The sequence below is a fragment of the Colletotrichum higginsianum genome, chromosome 5 (genome assembly GCF_001672515.1).
Source record: "Colletotrichum higginsianum IMI 349063 chromosome 5, whole genome shotgun sequence".
In the NCBI taxonomy this organism is placed as follows: Eukaryota; Fungi; Ascomycota; class Sordariomycetes; order Glomerellales; family Glomerellaceae; genus Colletotrichum; species Colletotrichum higginsianum.
In genome coordinates, this window is record NC_030958.1 from 2,397,289 (window position 1) to 2,417,603 (window position 20,315).

A 20,315-nucleotide genomic window follows, 5' to 3' on the forward strand; every position below is an offset into this window, starting at 1 on the left:
CGCGGACGTTTTTTTTGGTCCCCTTTCTAGCAAAGTAGGTACTCATATCATATGCGCCTAGCGATGAAATCCTCGAGGCTTCCTCCAAGTCCATCTCGAAAAAATGAAGAAACAAATCGCCGAAGTCGACCGACCTGCGAATCCCATCGTTCGGGGTTTCCCTTACATCGTTCCTGGACGCCATCCTAATCCCTCCCCTCCTCGTATACGTTTCCTATGTGCTTCAAGTCGATATGTCTCCAATTGACTTCATTTCAAAGACATGAAGAAGAAGAAAAATTTAAGAATTCTTCTTCGAAACGAATCTCCCAGATCCCCCGAGTCCTTCGAGATTTCTCGTACAACCGTCCGCCCATCGGATCCCGAGTCGCGAGGTGGCGTGGCACCCTCGCTCCTGCCTCCCTTGGCCGACCACATTTCAATCATCCGTTTACTTCATTTTTGACGCGTGTCTGCTTTGATCCTCATGACTCTTTTCAATGTTTCCAGACTCCTACTGTTAGCAGCCTGCCGGACTATCATCGGGAATACATAGAAGCAAGGCTCTCTCGTCTGGGGACGAAAAGGTCTCAAGATTCTGATGAGAGACCATCGCATCCATAGTTTTTCGTCGTCAAGATTTCATTTATAGGCTCAATTATCATCTAGGTCAGAAACCATAGTTCCACCTGATGTCCCTGTCGTCCCAGCTAAAAAAACAAACAAAAACGCCTGAATAATTCCCGTCCCGTGTCCACCCACGCCACCTGGAAGTCTGCTGTCGACTACAGCTGTAGGCGTAGTAGATAAGTAATTGTACAAAACTCCAACATCTCCCCTCGGGCCCTGGATCATCTTACACGTTTTAGGCCCTCCCTTCGTTTCCGTCCGTTGTTTCCTCGGGACTCTTGCTTCCGTCCGTCCCTGGAAACCGTCGTGGCCCTTCGCTCTTGGCCGTACTTGGTGTTCAACAGTTACCCTCAGAGAACGTAGCGTGCCAACTCGCCGCCAAAAAGACGCCAGAGGATTCTGTCAGGAAAGGCGGCAATGAGTCTCTGAGGCGGCTGCGGCTCGGGGCTTTGAAACCGGTTTCTCCATCGCCGGGTCTCCTCCTCTTCGGCCGTCAGCACGGCTCGCCATCCGTCTCTTGTGTCGGCAGGCGTCATCGCCCTTCCTCGGACGATGCGAATGCATGCCACCATGCGGTAGGTCTGAGGCTGGTGGATGCCACCTCGGACGCTGCTCATCTGGATCGACCAGAAGTCACGTTTGTCGGATCTAGTCATCTCTCGGATCATGACCTGGTTAGACTGGACGAAGTATCGGAACTCGACACACATGGGGCGCAAGACTCCGTAAGTGTACTCGGAGTCCATCATAAAGAAGGCCCAAGGGTAGCTCCCAGCCCTCCACAGCGTCTCCAGAGCCGGGAAGTTGGTGAAGAGCGTCCCAGGTAGCTCTGTGATGGGGTATCGGCCCTGCATCTCGACAAGATCGCTCGGGGTCGTCGCATGGGGTTCCCACTTATCGATCCCATTCCAGTCCAGTCTGTTATGGGAGCCGTCAAATCCTGAGAGGATCATTGCGGTCCGAATTTTGGGATGAGGGACGATAGGATGAGGGAGCAGCGGGCGTTTCAGTACAGCATTCGGATTGTTCGGGCCAAGGGGATTGTTCCTTGTAGCATACAGCCGGTAGTCGTGGAAGTAGTGGTGCTGGAGTCGCGGGTCGTCAGCCGGGGGCATGAACTCATCAGTACAGCTGAAGATGATGGTGTCGGTCTCCGGGTTGAAGTGGATAGTTCTGCCTCTGATGCTCATGGATGGCTGTCTCAGGTTCTCTGCCCAAGACTCCTTGCTTGCCAACTTGGCTTGGGCCAGTTTGTACCTGAGTAAACCAGGACCCAGAACCCTGCTGTCAAAGGCCATTTCCCAGATTCTGGCGCGCACCTTAAGCGGGAGCCTGGGGAAGTACTTGAACATGGTGGCTTTCTCTGTCTCCATTGCTGTTGCCAAAGCCTTTGGTTAGCACGTTGTATACCACGGAGACAGAGGTGATGGGTAAGGAGATTGTCACCTACTTGCAGGTAGGTAGAGAGAGGAGTGCGTTTCTGCTTGTTGGTAGTGAAGTGCGTCTTTGCGTTGGTGATGGATTGTTGACTGCTTTGTGCAGTGTTTCCTAGGTTCTTGCTTTAAGGTCAAGAAAAAGAAAGAGGAGATGAAGGAAGTTTGTGGGGAAGAGAGGTGTAAAGAAGAGAGAAAAGGGGGCGGTACAGCTGGATGTGGGCAAAAAATTTAGAAAAGGGAAGGAAGTAAGGAAGGAAGAAGCAACCAAAGGAGAGGCTGGCGAAACAACAGGATCAACACAAAATCAACTGAATATAGGACTGACCCCCCCCCCCCCCCCCCCCCTGTTATATTCTTTTCGTCTCTCCTGGAAACTTAAAGATTAGATACTCCTGTGGTTAAAGTCTTCGTTATAACTTTCCCTCTCTCTCTACATCAATATATCAACTCGTTGTTGTGTTGCCGTTCTCTTGCAACCGCCTGGCCGCTCCTTCCACATCAGTCCGATGCCCGCGGTGAGATGGGAGGACATTAACCTCAGGCAGTCCGGTCAATAGACGAACGACCAGACGCGAGTCTCTCCTGGGCTTTCCATCGTCTCGGCGAATTCTTTAGGCCCTAAATAGGACTGAAATAGACTCCTGTTCCTGACATTCCCTGCCGTTTGTACTGAGGAACGTCGTCTGACGACGGCGGAGATCAAATGCCGGACTAATTCCTCTTTTTTCTAACTCCGACCTAATATTCTCCTTTCCCCAAAGTCTCATTGTGATATGGATGGTATGTGAGCGTTGAAACTGTTGAGCCACGCGATACCAAGCACGGTGAACGTTGTCTAAGGCGACATCCCCGCGCCGAGACGGCTCCGCTTCGGCGGAGCAGCCGAAGTGTATGCATATTGGAGTCGCGCCCTGCGATGTCTCATTCACATCCGACACGGGGAGAGATGGCACCTGAAAAAGACAAAACCACACTTCTTATCTGTACAAACAATCTTGTTGTGACGGCCTGCCGTATGCCAAAGTGAGTATCGAAGCCGAGTCCCAGCCCGGTCACCGTCTGAGCATCTTTCTCACAGTAACTCTCTCGCCCGCTCCGTTCATCATCGTGGGCCTCGCACCACGCAGCACCATACGCCTAGCTACAAGAGGTCACCAGACCCCGGTGTTGCGTTCTCGACATACATCTGTAAGGTCCACCTCTCTCATGGGAAAACAGCATAAACACTCCCTGTGGACGTGCATCACCTTCTAAGAAGTTGAAGAAGGCACCTGGCCGTTTGCATCTGGACAGCCGATGCCGCCCCTCCGCCCAATCAGCCACCAAGCTCCGACCATCTTCAGTCAAAGGTCGCATCCTCATCAAGGCCTCTCCCGGTAAATACGACGGCGTAAGACGCCGCTCCCATAGGGGAACCTACCTCTCGCGCCGAAGTTTCGCGTGTACTACTCCAACGTCGACGCCCTTGACCTCCCGCCCTGGCTCGTCTAAGGTCCAACGTGAGTGCGCAACGAGGTCGAGAACTCTGACGGAATATCCGGAGAACTTCCGGGGCACGTCGCGACGTACAGCAAGCCTCCTCAAGAAGAGACCCTAGCGGCCACTGGCCGTACCTGAGCGAGGAGATCGGTCATTAAAGAGTTGGTACCGGAGCTCTAGACGTGAGAACCCGTTCATGGCGGTGAGTGCGTACTCTGCCCCTCCTTCGCAGAGAGAGATGCCGCTGCTGGCGCCTATGTCGATGCGCTGTCGACGCAGGAACGGACCGCTGTAAGGCGCTATCTTGCTTCCAGTTTAGCGGGCGACGAATGCCTGGCCCACCGTAACATGATAGGTAATCAAGCATTCATCAACACACAACTGTTGATATAACCACCCAAAGTTCACTCGCCTACATGCTCGTCGAAAAAGAATGCAAAACAAATGGCACTGGAATCTTTACGAATCATACACCCGAAGTGCTCAAGCCCTGAAGGTGGACGGCATGAGTTGAAGCATCCGCCAACCCCATGAATACCGCCCTGATGTTGTGCCAAAAAGCAAAAGATTATTTTATGTCTTGCGACCTACCTAGGGATCGAACCTAGAATCTTCAGAGTATGACTTGGAGAAGCCGAAATCTGACGCGATGCCATTTCGCCAGCAGGCCTCATTGGTTGTTGTGAAGCGGGCTGTGCAATTGCTCCATGTACCCGTAACTCCAACCGACCGAAGCGAAAGGCTGTCCCACCCCACGATGTGGAGTTCCGTCCGTTCTTGGAAACTGCGCCCTTCCCCAATTTGCATCAGCAACGGCGACTTCATGTGAGAGTGTATTTTATTTGAGGGCAGTTGGTGTTTAAACACAAGTATGGCATGCTGCAGATTCCATTGCCAGTTGCGTGGGGGTGTTATTCCTCCTTGATCTCCGCCGGAACGGAGTCATTCGGCCCCGCTGCGGTGCCCAACCCCTCTGGATCCCATACCGCTTCGATGATGCTCATCCTACACCCCCTGGGCCGCATCACACCCTTGAAAACATAGCGCTCGTCTGCCGCTTTGAACAGTTCTCGATACTCGTCCTCGTTGCGTTCTTGCGCGTTCAGCACAGCCAGCATGACCATGTCCATGCTGCGGATGATCCTCTCGTCCCACGGCGTCTCTTGTCCCGGCTCTCGCAGACAGTGGTCCTTGATGACGACTTTAGCGCCAGGCTTCAGTGCCGGAACGAGATTCTTGAGAATAGAGACTGCATAGGGTGTTGAATAGTTGTGGATGATCCAGCGGAAGAAATAGACTATTCGTGGTCAGCTCGGCCGTTCCGAGGACGTGGAGGAACCCCCCCCCCCCCCCCCCCCCCCCCCAGACTCACCGTCGGCATCCTTCACCGTCTGCTCTTTGAAGAAATCGTGCGCTACGAGTTCGATACGCTCAGAGACTTGGGAGTCGTCGGATATCGGATTCGGCGCCGAGTCGACTGTCTTCGGGAGATCTTGTACCACGAACTTCATGTTCCTCCACTTCTTCGCCAGGTCGACGCACACAAAGCCGTGGCTGCCACCGATATCTACCAGCGTCCCTCCTTTGGAGTCAATCTCGCCAAAGTCGTAGGAATCAACTAGGTGCTTAACTTCGTAGCCTTCCCCACCAGTGAGACTGAGCATGGCACCGCCAAAACGCTTAGCACGGGCCGGATCCTTGCCAAAGGTGACGAACATCGGCTCCTTGTCCACCGTGTCGAATGCAAAGTTGAAGCCTGTGCGTGTTAGAGAAGTGGCCTCTGGGTATGCGTTGAGAGCCTGTAGGACATGCGCGGAGGCTGGGAAGTTGTCCTCGAGATTGTAGCCAACCCAGTCCTGTAACGATTGGTCTTCGGCCAACAGACGTGATGCTGCCGTGTGGGCGATGACACCGGGCGAAGGCTCGCGGAATATGCGATTGGTCATGACATGGCGTAGAATGCGGGCTACGTTTACGGGGTCCAGCGAAGTCTTGGACTGAAGTTCGGCGAGTGTGATGGTGCCGTCAATGGGAACAAGCTTGGCTGTTTGCGTCAGTATGGATTCTCCATTTTGCAACGATGGCACTCACCCAAGCGGAAATGGTTCACAAGCTGTAGACTGAGACTATCTTGATACTACGGGCAGATTAGAACTCGAGCTTTCGGCATCCAAAGGTTTACTCACACTCCATGTCTTCCATCTAACATCCTCTCTGGGTCCGTGAGCCAGAGCCTCAAGCTCCCGAGTCGCATATATGATCTCCATACGACTCTTCTGAATGTCCTCGGGAAGCTTTGGAAAATCGCCCGGCCCGCTTGGGTCCAAGGTGGGCATTGGCAGGCTGTTGTCCTGCATGTACTTTTCGAGCTTTTCGGTCTCGAGAGCGATCTTCTTCGCGAGCTCTGTCAATCGCGATGGCGACAAAACGGGGCTTTCTGGCATAGTATAGGCATCCTTGGAGGCCGAGGCCTCGGTTGAAATCTCATCCTTGACTTTGGCGCTGGACCTGGCAGAAAACGGGGAAAAGGAGCGGCGGTTTTGCTTCGGCTCGTCGCCTTCGGCAGCATCAGATGTTGAGCCGGAGCCAAGCCATGTGCTGAGCCTGAATTTTTTCATTGTCACAGCAGCAGGAGCAGCAGAATACTTGGTTTATATGGTTGGCGTATGGTCGAATGCTTCCTGGGTCAGCTTGAGTCGAAGACGATTTCATACATGCCCCGATAGAAAAGGTATTTCAACCGAAGGAAGCGCGATGCACTGGCATCGTTGATCAACAGACTCGGCTTTCCGTGGCCATCAGTGCGTAAGTACTGCTCGGCTTGAAGCTAGCCATCGCCAATTACATGACGTACGTGATATGCAAGTGACTTGAAAAACAGATCCAGGCTGACCATTTTCGAGTGACCGAGACCAACATGGCTGGCAGCTTGAATGACGACGTAATACACACCTTGAATGGCGAGACAAGCCTCTTGTTTTCCGGTGACTCGTAGTAGCCTCGCCGATACGAGCGTCGAACTGATGAAGGCTAAGATGTGGTACGACACCGCGTGGCAATTGGAACCGTCGGAACAGACACCTTTCGAGGACACGGACACGGATTCGATTGACGCAAGGGGTCGTGATCTGTCACGCAATAGAAACAGCGGTAAGAATGTAATCAATATAGGGTTTCGGTAAGGGTGACGACGACAAGATCCTCGAGGACGGCAACAAACACCCGAGACAAGACGGCCCGAAAACCTGGGAAGGGGTGCAGCATCTTGCCGTTTAATAGAAACGACAGGATGGACCCAAGGGGCAGCGAGCAGAGTTCCTCACTCCCTGAGCGCGGGCAGGACGGAACTGGGATGGGTGCTGAATCGTTGCGACGACATCGACTAGCGGCGGCCTATGCTTCTGTCATCCGACGCTATGGGCTGGGATTGCCGTCTGCGTTTGTTCTTTGGGAGCGTTTCCTTGTCTCCCTTCGTTACGAGGCTAACGCGTACGGAGTAAAAGAATCCATTTGGAGAAATCACATGTGGCCGCGTTCGAGACACCAGGGGAAACGCTGCCATTCTTGAAGCGGGATTCCATGAAGAACAGTATTGGCTCCCGGTTCGAGGACATGTAGCGAATGCAAGATGGTAAAGCAGGGTAGGGCAATGGTCGCGGAGTCGTGTGGATTCGTCGACAGCCCTTTGTGTTTCTGTAGTGTCGGTCTCTTGGCATTCAACCAGTTTGATGGGTGCAAGAGGCACAGACGGCTTCATTCTTTCGACTGGAGCAGACGGCGAAGAGGACAAGGGGGATACAGCGGTCGAGAAGGCGGTCGGTTCGATTGATATATTTCGAACCGGAACAGTGAAAAGAAGGAAATCGTGCTGTGGCAGGGGGGGAGGGGGGGAGGGGATGAGACAGTGATGCACACACGATGGGAGTCCACGGCGGGAAGGTGCGGCAAGGAGCCCTCTTCCCCTATGCGGCATGTCCCAGGAACAGTTCGGCATTCGTCGGGAGGACTCACGCGCATGGGCCAATCAATCGTCAGTATTACTTGGCAATGGTGGGTGACCTGAAGTACTTTGAGCGGGGTCCTATGGTTCGTTTGGTCCCACCATTCTGGAATTGGAAAGGGCGTCCACATTGCTGGGTTTCTTTTCCATATCCCACAAAGCAGCTCACCCGACGTAGCCCACCTGAGTTGACCTGACGTACATGGGCATGGAAAGAATGGAGGGTAGGTCAGGTCAGGTCGGTAGGTAAGAATAACATGTTTTGTAAGCTGCTCCCCTTCCTGTAAGTTGGCCTGGTCATCGTACCCTGCCTGAGTTGACCCGACGTACCCTACCTACAAGTACCTACCTACCTATGCACAAGGGCTAATGAAGGAAGGATGTGCATCGGTGAGCTACTTCTTGCGATACACTGTATTGGCAAGAGAAAGCTAGTAACATGGGCGCCCTTTCCAGCTCTAGAACAACAAACCCCTACCTACCTACCTACCTTGCCTAGGTAGCTTAACCTGACGTCCACAGAACTGGGAAGGAGTGTACAACAGGTCAGGCAAGTACCTACTCTGTAGTACAAGTATGTGCAGGAACCCGTAGATTACCCTTTCTTTGACCTACCCTCCTTCCTTCCCAGGCCCCTGTACGTCAGGTCAGGTCAGTGGGGTACGTCGGGTGAGCTGTTGCACAGCTTCAATCCGTACGTCCGTAATGGGCCGGAGCCATGCAACCAACCTTGATCCGTTTGCGGAACATGAACAAATACCAGACACTCTCTCGGCCGTCTCGACCGTCTCGGCCGTCACAACTATGATGACCGTCATCTCAAAGCCTGCGAATGACATATTTTCAGAACTGCACTATGCCATTAAATGCTCGATTGCAGTGATGCTATACGCTCCTCGGCTTCTGCGCGTACATGATCTTTAACGGCATATACATCAGCGCCGAAGTGTCGTGGTACGCCCTCCTCACCTCGACAAGGAACACCTCTGTCTGCTCCGCCGACCAGTGCAGCCCCCTGGTGAAGGGCCCGAGAGCAATGGCCTGGAGCCCGTCGAGGAGGATGGTTCTCCAGTACATGCCCACCGTCTTGAGCACTCGGTTCCGAGGCCATACCCCAATCGGCACATGAAACACCCTCTCCGTCACGTTGACGAAGCCAGCTTCACGCATCATGTTGGGCAGCCGGTCACCTGCTGCCGCGTTGAGGTCGATGCCGAGATTCGAAAGCCCTTGCGCCACATGGCCCCAGTACCGTGCCACCGGATGCGCCGTCACCGACACGGAGTTGTTTGCTGACAGGGGGGCATGGTGAATCTCCTGGAGTTCGATCCAACCGCCGGGCCTGAGATGCCTGCAGCCGTGTTAGACTATAAGTCGACGAGCTGGAGCTCACTAGACTTACTCGAACGATCGCTGGAAGAGGGCACCCCAGTCTTTGATGGCCATGACTGTGTGCCGGGAATGGATGTAGTCAAAGTGGTTCGCCGGATACAGCCACGGGCTTTCGACGTCGTCCACCTCGAACTTGACGTTCGGCGGCACCCACTCCGGCTGGATCGGACTGAGATCGACCCCGAGCACCGTTGCGCTGGGATATTCGTCGCCCACTGCGCCCTCGGTCAGCAATCACGAAGTCTTCCTGCACGGAAGGATGCCGTTGCTCACTCTCAATGGCCCAGGCGCCTGTCCCGGTCCCGATGTCCAGAACCTGCTGTGGCCACTCGCCGATCGGCGCAAAATTCAACTTTTGGTTGCACAGCAACTTAACCATCGCATGCTTCATATCCTCCCGTTCCTGCTCCATCTCATCGTTGGGGAAGTTGTACTGTCCTTCGCGGAATCGGTGATATCGTCGCCCGTTCTCGTACATGTAGTCTCGGACTGACGACTCGATGGACGTGCTGGCATTCGTTGCGCTGTCGCTCGCATACCCGGCATCGGACGGGTCTGTTTCGTCAAACGTGGAATCCAGCTCATCGCTATCCGCTACGATGGAACTTTCGGCTTGTGACGTGGCCTCGGAGGCTTCCGACACTTGCTGCTCGGTGGACAGGTCTGGGAAGATTGGCACCCCGTTGGGATGCGTCAAAGGCGACCGTAGTGCTTTGAAAGAGTCGCGAGCCGCGTCGTAGGAGTTGGTGCTGCTCATCTCGATACCGAACGCATGTTCGGTGCCTCTTGGCTGCTCGTCGCCCTCGCCAAGCTTTGCCGCGGTCACGGGCATGTTCTTCTCGGTTTCGGTGCCCACTGCCAGTTTGGGTCCTTGTCGCTCTTTCGCAGATGCCAAACTGGTATTCGATATGTCTGGGGCAGAATACGAAAACCCGAACGCTTCCTGCTCATTTTGTGGGAGGGCCGACTGTTCGACAGGTGTCGCACTTTGCTTTTCCAAGCCTGCGGCCTGTCGAGGGATGCAATCAATCCCTCGTGTCGCAGTGGGCGCGCATGGCTCGTGTCCGCTCGCGGACGGTGTCTCAGGACCGGTACCAGTGGCGGCGCTTGTCGACCTTTCTCGGCTTGCAGCTCCAAAGGACGCCGACCAGGCGCCGCCACCTCTCTGACCGTCCACCGCTGACATGTCGCTTCGGCGTCTTGCTTGACCCTCTTCTATCACGGCGGCCCTACAAGGATCTCTCGACCGGTGAAGGCAACCACTTCGTTCCGCCCCGTGTGCGGTGTTGGTGTTGCCGGCTAGCTTTGAAAACCGATGTACGAATGTATGTTGCGAGCTCTGGCGTATTTGTATGACAGATCACTATCGAAGCGAACACAGACTGCTCGATGAATGGCATTTAAATATCGGATCAGCTTGCGCTTGGTCAACAGCGCACCAACAGGGAGCCCGGTGAAACAACGACAGCTTGAAGCTCTGCGGCCGGCGGCCGCGTTCACAGCTCAGACGTGCGATGGACACAACCACACGGTTCGGTCGTTTCTCCTCCAGCGCCCTATTCATGGAGGATTCAAGCTTAAAGCTTTCCTCTTCCGCCAAGACGGGAGGATTCGACGACCTTCCCCTCCTTGAGCCCTCCGCCCCCGGTACCTGGGGCCGAACTCTCAAATCCAGACCCTGACTTTTTTTAATGCGGAGGATCTACCGTAAGGGTACCACAACTGACACAGCTGGAACCCTCTAAAGACGCCTTGGCGTGGGGTTTGCATCAGTGCGTCCATCGGCGGAGACAGTTCCCGCGACAGGGGGATTCTTCGTCAAGTGTTCGAGGGTCATGGGCGAAGGGGCCCAGACTCCTAGAGGTCATGCCTCTTTTGCTGCAACATCTATTCCATTGCTTTGCGACGGCGTTGGAGAAACGCGCACCTAAGTTGGGCTGTCGGCTAATGCACAAGATAAGACCTTTGGTCACGACTATAACCCATCCTCTTTCGGATGATGTGCGCCAGCAAGCTGAGGACGCGTTCCGCTCGTTTCGAGGCGTCCAGGGCATGCATACTCATCGCATGGGTGACATTTGCTGCTGCTCCTGCTGCTGCTTTCACAGCCTCCAGGCCGACTTTCACGGACAGGCGTGTTTAGTTTTCCGCCCTACCAGCATCTGCAGCAAGGACACCAAGGACCATTCTCGTGTACATCAAACGAAACTGGACGACCGAGAATTCTCTCAACATTTGTGATTTAATTTGGGGGCCTAATGTACAAAGTCGTCCAAGACTTGGCCGGCGATTTTCTCTTCTCGTGATACCGTCCTTACTTCATCCTCCCCACGCTACGACGGCAGATACTTCACAGCCACGCCCTCGGGACACGCGAAACACCCGGGCTCGTCCAGGACATAGTCCCTGTATGCCCGTCCCGCGACGGCGTCGTCGCCAATGGCCGTCCAGACGTCGAGCGAGTAGACACCGCACCATCCCGTTGCCGGGATCCACGCGTAGCTCTTGCAGACCGCCGCCCCTGTGGTGAGACAATACGCGGCGCAGTCGGCCTGCGTGTAAACATGTGTCTCCGCCGCTTGGCCCGCAGGTTGGCGGAAGCCTTTGACGTTGCAGGCGGCGCTTGCGGGCGGCGAGACGGCGCGCGTGCAGGAGGATGGGATGGCGGACGCGGACGTGGAAGCGGACGCCGGGGACGTGGTCTGGGAGTAGCCTTGGATGGAGATCGCGGTTGAGGTTGAGGTCGAGGTCGAGGTCGAGGGTGTCACGCTCGGCAACGCTGCCGTCGCGGTCTCGGACGGCAGCAGTGTCGTTGGCACCGCCGCTGCTACCGATGAGGACGACGGGGCGACAGGAGGCCACGGGCCGGGGACGGGACAGTCGTAGCAGAGCATGCTCATCCACACGACCCCGCGGTTGTCGACCGTGAACTGCTGCCTGCTGAGGTACGGCTGGATCGCCATGTTGTGGAAATTGCAGTTCCAGCTCGTGGTGTTGGTCCGGTCCAGGGCGTACCCCTGACACCCGGCGATCCCGGCGCAGATGCTGGCGCAGCGCTGGTAGGCGGGCTCAAAGTTGAAGTCGCCAGCGGCGTTGGGTGCGATGCCCGTCGCCACGGCGAGCAGGGACGTCGTCGCCGTCGCGACCCCGGACATTGTGCAGCCGTTCGTGTACCACTGTGCCGCCGTCGGCCGGTTGCACGAGGTCACGAGCGGAGGCGCGGAGAAGGTCGTTATCGCTGCCACCGGAGCGGACGTCGTTGTAAGGGGGCCGGAGGAGGGAGTATAGAAGGGTGAGACGGGCACCGTTGACGAGGTTGGCAAGCTGCCGCTGCTGCTGCTGGCATAGCTCGAGACCGCCTGCTGGCTGAGCGTGCAGTTGTAGCAGTTGCTGTCGGACCACGCATACCTGCTCGAGGCCGCGTTGGGGCTGGTGTTGAGGAGGTAGTTCCGGCCGTTGAAGTTGTACAGCAGACACGACCACGTCGACATGTCGGTCGGCCAGTTCCCGCGGTCGACGGCCCAGACGGTGCAGCCGTCGATGGCGGCGCAGGCCCTGGCGCAGACCTGGAACGGCTGCTCAAAGTTGAAGCTTCCCGAGGGGTTGGGCGGGACTCCCGTGGCGACGGCGACGAGGCCGGACATGGAGGCCGGGGTGGGCCAGCCGGAGATGGCGCAGGGTGCCTGGTTTGCCGGGTTGGACTTGGTGGCGCAGACGCCCGAGGTGTAAGTCGGCGCGGCGAAGGCAGAAGGCTCCTGCGGCGGACTTATCGTCGTCGGCGCGGGAGCGGACGTCGCGGGGATGACTGGCGTGGTAGTCGGGATGACGGTTGCCGCTGACAGCGGCGGCGCATTGGAAGAAGTCGACGAAGGCAGCGCGGGCGAGGGGGTAGGAGTCCCGCAGTTGTAGCACATGCTGTCCATCCAGACGACCCAGCTGTTGCCCTGGTTCTGCGGCGCCATGACCCTCGCGCCGGCCGAGTAGAAGTAGCACGTCCAGTCGGAGTAGTCGTTGGGCCACATGCCGCGGTCGAGGGCCCAGCTGCGGCAGGTCGTTATGGCGGCGCACATCTGCGCGCAGGCCTGGTAAGCGTGCTCGAAGGGGGCGTTGGTGACGGCGCCGGACGGGGTTGCGGGGATGCCCGTGGCGATGGCGACGAGGCCGGACGTCTGGAGCGGGGCGCCGGAGAGCGTGCAGCCGGCGGTGTACCACTGGCCCACCGTCGGCAGCGGGCAGCTGGTCTCTGTAACCGTGGTCGGCATCTCGAGTGTTGGGACATCGGGGGGAGGAGTGATGCCCGGGCGGACGCTCTTTGTCGAGCTCGCCGCCGGCTCCGGCGCGCGTGTTGTGGGAACGACGACGGCGGCGGCGTCGCTCGGAGTTGACGACGACGACGACGACGGCACCGCCGCCTGATCGGCGATGTAAAGGACCTGGGCCTGCTGCATGCATCCGTAGCAGTCCTTGCTGAACCACACGATATCGTTGTACGCGCGGTTCGGCGAGACGGCATAGCTCGAGACGACGCCGGAATAGAAGTAGCACTTCCATTCGGGGGCGTTTTCGGAGAGCGTCCGGTCCAGGGCCCAGCTGTTGCAGCCGATGGTGTTCTGGCACATGCGCGCGCAAAGCTCGTACGCCTGCGTCGGGTTCCCCGGATTGAGGACGGGAACCGGGGTCGCTGCTGCGAGCAAGCCCGACGTCGCCACGGGGGCGCCGGAGAGGACGCAGTTGCCGGATCCCGAGCGGCTGCAGGCGCCGGTTGTGTAAGCCTGGGCTCGGTACAAAGGCACCTGTGAGAACGGGGTGGAAGGGGGCTCGGGAGCCGCGGTCGTGGACGGCACGGAGGTCGGCGTCGGGACGTCGCTGGAGGAGGTGCCGCCTGTCGGTGTAGCTACCGGGGCCGGGACAACCGGGACAGCCGTGCCGGTACTGATGTTGGTGGTTGACTGGGCCGCATTGGAGCTTGCTGACGATGCTGCGACGACACTCACGCTGACGTCTCTAATCACAATGGGGACGGAAGTGGTGGGACAGAACTGGACGATGACCAGGGTCGTCACACTGCTGGGCCCCGCGGGCATGCTGGTCACCGTCGTGTAGCTGCCGTCCGTGGTCCAGATCTTGTTCTGGTAGATGAGGGTAGGCCCGAGGTACATGGTCAAGGTGCACTCCGTGAGCTCGGCGCGCTTGAGGACGCTGACGGCCTCGGTCTTGTAGGTCAGCTGCACCTGGATCTGGTCGCCGGGCTGGGCGTCGGCTGGAGCAGTGACGGGAAGGCCGACTCTGGCTTCGCCGCCGGTTGGTGGGGACATGACGCTGCAGACAGAGAGGTCAGCATGCAGACGGAGGGGGGGGGGGGGGGTTTGAGATGCAGGTCCAACTTACACGGCAGTCTGGCTGTCGATCTGTTCGACCTGCGCGTTTTCGACGGACGCATCGTTCAACGGGACGTTTGACGGCCCGGAAGGGGCATCTTCGGTGACGGAGGCGGAGGTAGTCTGCGACGATGAGTCCGTTGCGCTTGCAGGCAATGAAGCGGCAGAGATGGAGGTCGATGTGACGATGTCAGGTGAGGACGACGGCGTCGAGGCGGCGGCGGCGGCGGCGTCATCGTCAGAGAGCGAGACCGAAGAAGAAGAAGACGACGACGACGACGACGACGAAGTTACAAGAACCTCTGACGACGTCGATGAAGGAGCGGCCGGGCTATAGCTGTAGAGACTCAACCGGTTGGGCCCGCCGCACACCTCGTTCGCGTTGCCGGAGCACCTCATGCTGCAGCTCTCCGGGTCCGCGGCAACGGACTTGGGGTTCAGCTCGAGGCCGCCCCAGCACTCGCGCGAGTACTCGATGCCGAAAAGCAGGAACCCGCTGGAGGCGGCCCAGGCGGCGCACTTGGCTATCGTCATGTCGTCCGCGGCGTAGAGCATTGACAGCGTGCGGCCGTCGGCGTTCTCGTCCGTCCAGCATCCCTGGGACAGCCAGTCGCCCACTCGGTCGGTGGCGGCGCTGGCCGCGGCCGAGCTCGTCGTGGAAGCCTCGGCCGCTTGGTCCAGCTTGTACAGGTTGATACGGGAGGGGCCGCCGCAGAGGCTGGTAGGGTCTCCTGCGCAGGGCATGTTGCAGTCGGTCTGGTCAGCGACGCGCTGGCTGTTCCCATCCAGCTCATTGCCGCACCAACACTCCCTGCCTGTCGTTGTTTTGTCAGCATCACGCGTCGTCAAGATACTCATCATGGAGGAGAGAGGGATCATAACGAACCGTATTCAAGCGCCATATAAGTGTGTCGGCCGCAGAAGGCGGCACAGCTCTCTGGCGTCATGTCATCGCCAGCACTTGTGCTGGACAGAGCTCGCTGGCCCTGGACGAGGTCGCTATAGCAGCCCTGGTGCACGTGGTTCCCGACGGCGGGCTTGGCCGAAGTTACCGGGGCGGCGGCGACGTTGTCGTTCTTGTACAGGCTGAGTCTGGACCCCGCGCCGCAGTGCTGTGCCGGGTTGCCGGGGCAAGTGAAGGAACACTCGGCATCGTCGGCTGCGGCGGTGGCGCCGGGAGCGAGGGTGCTTCCACACCTGCGCAGTGTTAGTGGTGATTGAGTACGGCCATCGCTGGGGGGGCGGTTCGCATTCAACCATACCAGCACTCTCTCCCATATTCCACACCAAAGTACGTCTCCTTGGATGAGGCGGAGCATATCTCGGCACACATGTCCAAGGTCATCAGGTCGTCGGCCTGGATGATCTCAAGAGCCCGTCCGTTGTTCGGCTCAACGTAGCTGCCCGATGTCAGCATGGCAACCTCCTTCGGCGACAGAACGGCGTTGCGTATCTTACCATCCCTCATACGTGTACCCGCTGATGGTGAGCTTCGAAACCTGGCGAGTCTGGCCGTTGAAAGGAACGGAGGCCACCTGCTGGATCTGTAGGGCCAGTGTAATGGCGGCGGCCAGGCGACACACGGAATGGGCGATTGGGCCCATGATGCGATACAAGCAACCCCAAGTGAAGGATAAGTGGACTTGGGACTTTTTTCTTTTTCCAAAAGTGATAGTGAGATGGCAGACTGAGGAACCGGGATGAAGCCCTCGCTCTCTGCCAGTCTGGGCCCGGAAGCGCAGCAACTTAAGTAAGTCCACGTCCAACACGTCTAACAAGACTTCTTTGCATGTTTCCCGGACCGGCTGGCCGGCATCACCATTTGCCCCGTCTTCGATCACGCGTGGGAACGACGCCTCGAGACCGCTAAGCTTTGGGAAGCCCCGAGGCCTTCAGGTGGTTCGGGCTAGGGTCCAGCCAGCCGTGCATCGTGAATACGATCCAAATATGGATTCCATGGGCCAATATCGGTTTCAACGACCCAGCCGGCCAGGATGTCTGTCGGTGCCGCATAGCGGTTGGCAAAGCGGGAATGGCTTGATGAGAGCGGCGTCCCCAGGCAGATTTAGCCAGGGGCAAGCCACCATTTCGCCGTCCGTCCGGCCTCCAGGTGATGGCTCGGGTGACGACCAATCGCCAGCAGAGGGCGTTTTGGGCTAGGCTGTGCCGGACTCTAGCTTGCCAATAGCCCCAGGCAGGTAGGCAGGCGAGGAGATACATGCCATGGAGGGAGCGACGGGAAGGCCATGACCAGAAATAGGGACGGGAATTCTTATTTTGTCCCGTGCGGCGGGTCCATCGTGTGTGCAAACCCAGACTCGATGAGGTGTTGTCGGTGCGGTTTTTGGGTGTTGGCAAAGACACTTTGACGGGTGTTCGGCACTCGGTGTCAAACCACAGACGCCCATCACCACCACCCTTGGCTGATTGGCAAGATGACATTCAAGGCCTTAGTCTCTTCCCCATGGGGCCTCCTGGGTTCTGGTAAGTTTGATCCGGGCGAGATCGTGACACGTTCCATTGCCTCGGTACCGTCTGTGGGCGGCTCCCCAGCTCCTCGGTACGGCGTTATACGTAGGTACGCAAGACAGAGTCGTTCAAGAGCCCTCCATCTCGAAACGGCTGTAGAAGTCAGGTACGGAACAAAAGACGCCGGTGAGTATGCGTTTTAAACGGGCCAGCGCGAGCTTACTTCGCTCGGAAGCAAGAGCCGACGCGAACGAGAGCCAACTTACTCCAATAGTCTGGGCGACGGACGCGCGCGGTCGAGATTCTCTACGGCGGGGGGGGTTCTTGACCAGACTTGTTTCGCCCGGCTCGCTGCTTCATCACGCAGGCTAGAGCGATCCCTTAATTTGACGTCTCGGACGGGTCGGTCGATGGACGCACCCGCTCGTTCGGGCCTTGGCGCCGCCTAGCTTCCAGCTGAGGTTCCCGAGCGAGTAAGTAAGAAAGCGTGTGGGTGTGTGTGGGTGGGACACCACGTCCAAAAAACTGTTTCCTCTCGAGGTTTCGTTTTCGAGGCCGGGCGAGTGGATACAGTGACTGCAACATTGAGAGTTCAAGCAAGTTGTGATGGAACCATTGTAACGAAGTGACGAAGTTGGGATGAGCCACACACACAACCTTGAAGTGGAAGGGGAGGTGATTTGGCCTAGTCCTAGTCGTTTGATGCGAGTGCGAGAGACTGTGGCAGGTTTTCCTTGATTGATGACTTGGTGACTTGGTGCATATCTGGTACTGGAGCTGGTGGCGATGTGTGTGTAGTGCTCAGAGACGGATGTGGTTGTGACTGTTGTGTTGTGTATTCTTGAGGTTCTATCACTAACTGGCTGTTAGTCTGTTATGCAACGAAGGGGGGGGGGGGGGGTTCCATCTCTCTGTCTCGCCCCTGCTGCCACCTGGCGCCGACTGCGCACCTGTGGCCTGCCGGTTGGCCGGCAGTGCCCTCTACCATCTGACTTACACCTTGAGACACGTCTCTCGTCAAGCACACTGCAGACTCTCGTCCTGTTCATGTAGTCGAACGGTCTTCAACATGGAAAAGATACATTCCGATATCATCTATTCAAGCATCATCCATTGCCTTTGGTTCTTCCCCCGAGCAAAGTTCCGCTGCTCTGGTTTTCTGGCTCGCAGCACCTACTTACACGCACAGAGTTGAAAGCAACCTGGGATCATGAGAGGAAAGTTCGCAGACATTGCGGACAGGACCACAACCGTTCCGAGTACAATTCATTGAACCGTGGATGGCAAATCTCATAATCTTCACGGATATACGATGACTTATAAAAATCGATACCCGTCATGGTAAAATCAGTGATAGAAATGCATTTGGTCAAGCATTGACAAACCACAAGGGTACTCTTTCGATCAATCAGATGCTCAGGTTCTACATCACCACCGCCGATTTCCCATTGCTCGCCCACAACTTACCACCTCACGGTTCTCCTTCACCACTCGCCTCTATGGACCTCGACGCCCTTCTCCATGACTGGAGACGGGAACGAGACCTCAACCGCCGACGGCGGCCATGCGCGCTCCTGGCGTGGCTCCAGGACACCTGGCACGACGTGGGCAGCTACCTCAACGCGCAGGCGTGCATCCTCCTCTTCCAGAAGCTCTTCTTCCGCGACGTCTTCCTCACGACGGCCTTCCTGGTCTGGGTCGGGAGGCGCGCCGTCGTGAGGAACCGCTGGCTGTTTGGCGTGCTCGCGTCCGCCGGCTTCGCGGACGGCGAGGTCGGCTCGAAGCTCCTGCGCGCCGCCGCGCAGTCGAGCTCGGCGTTCGCCGTCCACCTGGCCCTCGCCTCCCTCGTCTTCCCACTCGTCTTCTGGCGATCCCCCGCGCTGCCGATACCGGGCGACCGCCACCTGGCGGCGTGGGACGTCCTCGCGCCCCTCGCCCGCACCGCCGCCAACTGGCTCGGCGCGCGCAAGGGGATGCGCGAGTGGCGCTCCCTCGCCGAAGACAACCCCGCGTTCTTCTGCGAGGCGGGGCCGGCCGATTTGTTCTCGATGTATACCACCTTCAGCCACTACGCGGCCCTGATCCTCGTCGTTCGTGAGCTTGCTCACACGTTCGACGGCTACCAGTCCCGCGCAGTGGAGGAGGCGGGAGAGGCCGTTGGGGCCGTCGAGGCCGAAGGCGGAGCCGAGCTGACAGCCTTCAAGATCTGGGTGTACAGGGCCCGCTTCCTCTTTTGGGAGCTATTGATGCAGTTCGCAATCAGCGTGGCCTTTGAGCTGATCGCGGACGCGGCCGGCAGCCTTCAATGCTGGTGTATCCAAAGTGGGATGAAGCTCCCGGATCGCCTTCCTGCTTGGGTGCGTCGCTTGCCGTTTCTGGGTTGTTTTTTCAGTCTGCATTTTGCGCTCCGTCATCCAACTGTGAGCTGGGCAATCGACCAGGTGCACATGTGGGTGTTTCCGGAAGAACATCAGCATGAAGACGAGGATGATTGGGATCAGGATGACTGGGAGGGAAGTGATTGGGACGATGGTGACGAGGATGAGAATGACGAGGAAGGAGACGAGAGAGGCGATGACAATCGAGAAGGCGACGATGAAGAAGACGACGATGAAGAAGACGACGATGAAGAAGACGACGACGGAGAAGACGACGACGACCAAGACAACACCAGCGACACGGACGAGGAAACGGACGACAGGAACGAAGACGAGGACGAACCCGACCACATCTACATCTACAAAGACGACTGCGGCTACGTCTTCGAAGTCAAGGACGGCGCCGTCTTCGAGCGCGAGACCCTCTTCACGTACGACGGCGAGTACAAGTACGAGTACAGGTACACGGACGACCGCCAGGAGGTGTCCGCGCACCAGCGCGCGACCGAGAACGAGTACAAGTTCCGCCACACTTGCAGGCGCAAAGCACAGGAGGACCGGGACGGTGGTGGCGGCGGCGGCGGCTGCGGCAGCTCGCACGACGAGAGACCGGAGGGGAGCGGGGATGAGAGTCAGGACGAGTGAAATTGGGTCGAGGAGAAAGGCCCTTGACCATCACCACCCTTAAGCTTCCAATCCCCTCTAGGGTGAAAGAAATATGGGCTGTATAACTAAAACAACTAACAAACGAGGAGGGGCGGGTTCATTCAAAAACAAAGCTGTCCCCCTCCAAAGTAGCCATCCTCGGCCACCTCCGCACCCGCTCCGAAAACCGGGGGTGTCCACATCGGCGAGTGACTCACCCCACAACCCCCGAGCTGACCCCGCGTTCCTCCGTCTTTCGGAAACCGGCTCCAATTCCGCCCGAGTCTGACATTCGACCTCCAGGCATCCGAGTCACACACGATAACAACAAGGCACCCGCCCCTTCACAGTCCAGGCACCCGTCCCCTACAAAGCAAACGGGCCCTCTTCGCGGGTTCAAACCAAATCCAGTCTCCCCATCACGTTTCTAAATAAATTAAAATACACACAACGCAGCACCTACACCAGAACCGCCAATTCAGTAAGCAACCCCCCCCCCCGTCCCGAAACCTACCACGAACCGCCGCGC

At 57.6% G+C, this 20,315-nt stretch overlaps 5 protein-coding genes across 5 annotated transcripts; 1 reads left to right on the forward strand and 4 right to left on the reverse strand.

Annotated features, from left to right (window-relative positions):
- Positions 1-959: 959 nt before the first annotated feature.
- Positions 960-1,961, reverse strand: CH63R_07625 (uncharacterized protein; the record flags this gene model as incomplete). The annotated part of the gene is made up of 1 exon (XM_018302600.1): positions 960-1,961. One exon carries the CDS (start codon positions 1,959-1,961, stop codon positions 960-962), a length of 1,002 nt encoding a protein of 333 aa, XP_018157378.1.
- Positions 1,962-4,435: 2,474 nt separating this feature from the next.
- On the reverse strand, positions 4,436-6,142 carry CH63R_07626 (O-methyltransferase; the record flags this gene model as incomplete). The annotated part of the gene is made up of 4 exons (XM_018302601.1): positions 4,436-4,821; positions 4,897-5,568; positions 5,616-5,661; positions 5,711-6,142. The coding sequence occupies 4 exons, from the start codon at positions 6,140-6,142 to the stop codon at positions 4,436-4,438; spliced, it is 1,536 nt and encodes a 511-aa protein (XP_018157379.1).
- A 2,267-nt stretch (positions 6,143-8,409) lies between these two features.
- CH63R_07627 (Methyltransferase) lies at positions 8,410-10,102 on the reverse strand (the record flags this gene model as incomplete). Its single annotated transcript, XM_018302602.1, has 3 exons — positions 8,410-8,875; positions 8,927-9,131; positions 9,190-10,102. 3 exons carry the CDS (start codon positions 10,100-10,102, stop codon positions 8,410-8,412), a joined length of 1,584 nt encoding a protein of 527 aa, XP_018157380.1.
- A 1,147-nt stretch (positions 10,103-11,249) lies between these two features.
- Positions 11,250-15,898, reverse strand: CH63R_07628 (WSC domain-containing protein; the record flags this gene model as incomplete). Its single annotated transcript, XM_018302603.1, has 5 exons — positions 11,250-14,235; positions 14,305-15,109; positions 15,181-15,491; positions 15,557-15,694; positions 15,753-15,898. 5 exons carry the CDS (start codon positions 15,896-15,898, stop codon positions 11,250-11,252), a joined length of 4,386 nt encoding a protein of 1,461 aa, XP_018157381.1.
- Positions 15,899-18,262: 2,364 nt separating this feature from the next.
- Positions 18,263-19,786, forward strand: CH63R_07629 (NUDIX domain-containing protein; the record flags this gene model as incomplete). The annotated part of the gene is made up of 1 exon (XM_018302604.1): positions 18,263-19,786. The coding sequence occupies one exon, from the start codon at positions 18,263-18,265 to the stop codon at positions 19,784-19,786; it is 1,524 nt and encodes a 507-aa protein (XP_018157382.1).
- Between the last annotated feature and the right edge of the window lie 529 nt (positions 19,787-20,315).